Raw genomic sequence first — 3,590 nt, forward strand, 5'->3', positions numbered from 1 at the left:
ATTTCCTTCCTTTGCCCCAGAAAAATCTCCAGCAAACTTTGCCCTGAGTGGAGAGCAGGGGCTCCAAGTAGGCAGCTGGAGGCTGTGCTTAAGAGAGGTCAGCCGAGCCTCTGTGTAGCTCAGCCTCAGCAGGGCAACGCTGCAAAAATCCCCTTATATCCTCTTGATTCCTCCAGCTTTCAGGCTTTCCTGAAGCTGAGCTGCTGTCCACTCCAGGGACTGCTCCTTCAGGGGCTGCCAATAGATAGCAAGAGCTGATACATCCCCTTTCTGTGAAGCGGAAACCGCAGAGCCAACCTGGCGTATCTACGCTGGGTACGCCCCATGGCTTCTGCACTGAGTAGGCTTCAGAGATGGCACAAGCCAGTCCACAGCAGCCAGAGCACAATAAAGAGCCCAGAATCAGGCCACCCTGCCTATTAAAGGTCTTCTGGTGATTTTAGAAGAATAAAGGGATTAACTCTGGGGGTGGTGGACAAATCCCTGGGTGAGTAATTAACCTGGTTTCTCCAAACGTCCTTCCTGTCGCACATGGATGTAACATACACTCACTGTCTGAAGTACTCTGTCAAGTTGCTGCACGCTGGAAAATAGCTGCCACCAACTGCCTGAGAGAGCAGTATTGATGTGCTTCAGCCACCGAGGTGGGGGTGCTCGTGTGAACAGGATTCAGTGTGTCCTGAGGTCCTGCAGGACCCCCAAAGTGTCATGCAGCCAACATGCCCTTCTCACTGGAGCAGGAGACTGGGGACTGTCTTGGCTCCTCTCCTTCCCAAGTGGCAGACCTCTGGGTATTGGTGCTCCCTGGTGCCAGGACGATGGTCCTGGAGGGCCCTTAACCCTGAGGCAGGCACGGAGCCCATGGGAAGGCAGTGCTAATCTCGGGAATGACACTGCACTTAAGAGCAAATCAGAGTTTTTGACAGTTCAGAGCAAGCCCTCAAGTTGAGGACAGCCTTAGTGTTATTGCAACCCTTTCTGGCCATGACAGCAGGTATAAGCAAACATATGTGCATGTATATAACCCCATAAATCTCAGCATATTTATAAGATTCTGCTTTCTACATCCTGTGAGAGTCCCAAGAGCACAAACAGGTCCCCAGACCAACCTGTTCTGCCCCACTGCTCAAGCTGCAGATGCTGCTCCCTTGACTGGGCCCTCTTTCCCCTGGGTTTCTGTGTCCGCAGCATAAACCGAGCATTCATCTTCTCATCAGTCTCAGATGACGATGCAGAAGTAGATGCTTGTCATTTATGCCACTCAGACATGGCAAAGGACAGCTGAGAAATGTCAGCTGTTTGTGTTGAGGGCAGTGGAGTAGCCAACGCTGCCCTGGAGGGAACTGCAGCTCTCCAGAGACATTAGCAAAGGCAAAGGTATTTTGGAGCTCTTCATGCCTGCTCATGGCATCGCTCATTGCTGGAGGAGCTTGGCCACACCATTAATAACAGCAGAGACCTAGGATGCCACGGCTATGAGGTCTGTAGAAACTCCTCCGATGATCTTAGAGGTCTTTTCCAACCTTAATGATGCTATGATTCTATGATTCCTTGCGAGCACTTAGCTTAAGCCTTGACAACTTGGGCATGACGTGGTCCCTTAGCTACTGTGATCCATGGGTAGCACAATGGACCCCACTGCACATGGTGTTTACCCTGCACTGTGCAAAGAACCTGGGATAATGGTGTGGGTCTCTGTGTTAACCTGGTCCCAGGTGTTAGCAGCATGTGTAGACTCCTCGAGCCCGGAACATGGCCACCATACAAACAGGATGTTGCACCGCCACTGGAAAAAAGTGCTCCCATGAACACTGACTCTCTGACTCAGCCCAGCAGCATCTGCTAGGGCTGACCTTGTCCCTCCGGCCACTAGCCCAACCAAAAATGGGCCATCACTCCACCCTCACAAGGGACTGTGCCGGCTTGGAAACCCAAGGCAGCAAGCACCATCCTCCCATCTCCCCTGTGTTTCCAGGGCAAGGAAAAGCCCCGCATGGCTCTGCACCTCCTGCACAGGCTTGTCCATCACAAACCTCTTGCCAAGCACTTGGGCTCTAGCAAATCTCTTTTGCCTTTTTCCCAATTTTCCATCCACAGCAGAGTCTTCATTTTCTTCGTCAAGCCTGAATCCAGAGGCACTGCCTGGGAAATGGTTTAAATTTCCTTTCATCATTTGAGTAGCTACTAATTAATATGGGTCAGTCTTTCCCTCTAAGCGCTTTTACTAAGCCATGCTTCCAGCTCCTTTAGTGCCTTAGCCCTGATCTCGAATACCTAGAGTTATATGCAGAGGAGGGGCCAAATTCAGAGTTCTTCAAAGTCTTTTGAAGACTTCCCTTGAACCATGCTGGATTTTGGGTTGAACTTCTTGGGTTTTGTGAACAGTTGACCTGCTCAAAGGTCTTGGAGGTGATAGGTGCCAGCAGCGGACCTGCTCCTTTTTTAATGCTACAACGTACAAACATAGCAGGGCCCTCATTAAGGTTGGGGTGTGCATCAGTCCTTGGGCAACAAAATATTCCCCTATGTGTGTCCATCTCCTGTTCGCCTCTTGCTCGATCTGGGTCCCTCAGAGGTTGAGGGAAAGGGCAGCCAGTCTGCGTTGAGGGAGGACGTAGCACACAGCCGGGATGTGGTGCTGAGATAAGGGTTCGAGTGTGGCAACCTGACACCGCAGCAGATGAACGCTGCCCGTTTTCTCAAAGCCCCGCTGTTTGTGACTCTTCGGGGGGTCATTTTGCCAGCTTTCAGACGAGGACTTACTCGGGGGCCCTCTCCTTTGCCTATGTGCTTTCTGCTAGTCATGGTGCTGGCTGGTAATGCCCACCCCACAGCATCGCTTCTGCTCCCTCCCTGAAAGAAAGGCGCATTTTAAAAGTGGGGAAATCATTCCCGGAGAATACTGAAATTAAACAAAAAAGGCAAATCTGGCACTTGTTCTCCCACGAAGGCTCATGCACATACTCACACTGACAAGACATTCAGGACCCCAGATATTTTCCCGATCCCCCGCCAGGCGTGCAACTAGCCATGCATAACAAATAACACGACCCCATGAATGGCCACGAAGTGAAGTCAAGCTGTTTGCCTGATCCATTTTTCATTGTTTGCCTGGCTTTTCCCACTTTGAACCAGAGCTTGTGGCATCAGGAAGTTAAAAGGAGTCAGGAGGGGGGAAAAGGGGGAGTGTTTCTTTTAAAAAGAGAGTGAGATTGGAGAGGAGGACACAGGCACTCAAAACCCTGTCTGTGCTTGGTATATTAGGCAGCCAGTGCTCTTGGCTGGGAGCCCAGACAAGGCTTTTGTAATCAAAACATGATCTTGTATGCTGTGCAACCAGTGCTGAGAAAGGCCGTCTGATGGCTCTCCTCTTTTAGCTCTGCTCTGGAATCCGCTGGGCTTTGCCGCCGATGTCCAACATGCACCGAGCTGTGAGTGCTGCCTTTGTGGGGCCTGGGAGGGGCACGGGGCGGTGGGGTCCCTCACCCAAAAAGGCCACGAAACGACTTGCACTTGCTTCCTTCAGGGTGGCCTTTCAGAGGTTGTTGCTTTGTTGTTTTTTTTCCTCGCCTGGCTGCCAGCAGGCACCG

The 3,590-nt window shown here is 51.5% G+C and overlaps 1 protein-coding gene across 2 annotated transcripts in view; it reads left to right on the top strand.

The window, feature by feature from the left end:
* The first annotated feature begins 3,312 nt into the window (after positions 1-3,312).
* The window catches only part of CUNH15orf52 (chromosome unknown C15orf52 homolog), a 51,302-nt gene continuing 51,024 nt past the window's right edge, over positions 3,313-3,590 (top strand). For both annotated transcript variants that reach the window (XM_019473232.1, XM_019473234.1), the window contains exon 1: positions 3,313-3,431. In XM_019473232.1, the coding sequence (XP_019328777.1) occupies positions 3,411-3,431 (21 nt within the window). In that variant the 5' untranslated portion in view covers positions 3,313-3,410. The remainder of the gene's footprint in view (positions 3,432-3,590) is intronic.

Source organism: Aptenodytes forsteri, unplaced genomic scaffold, assembly GCF_000699145.1.
Source record: "Aptenodytes forsteri isolate BGI_AS27 unplaced genomic scaffold, ASM69914v1 Scaffold535, whole genome shotgun sequence".
Lineage (NCBI taxonomy): Eukaryota > Metazoa > Chordata > Aves > Sphenisciformes > Spheniscidae > Aptenodytes > Aptenodytes forsteri.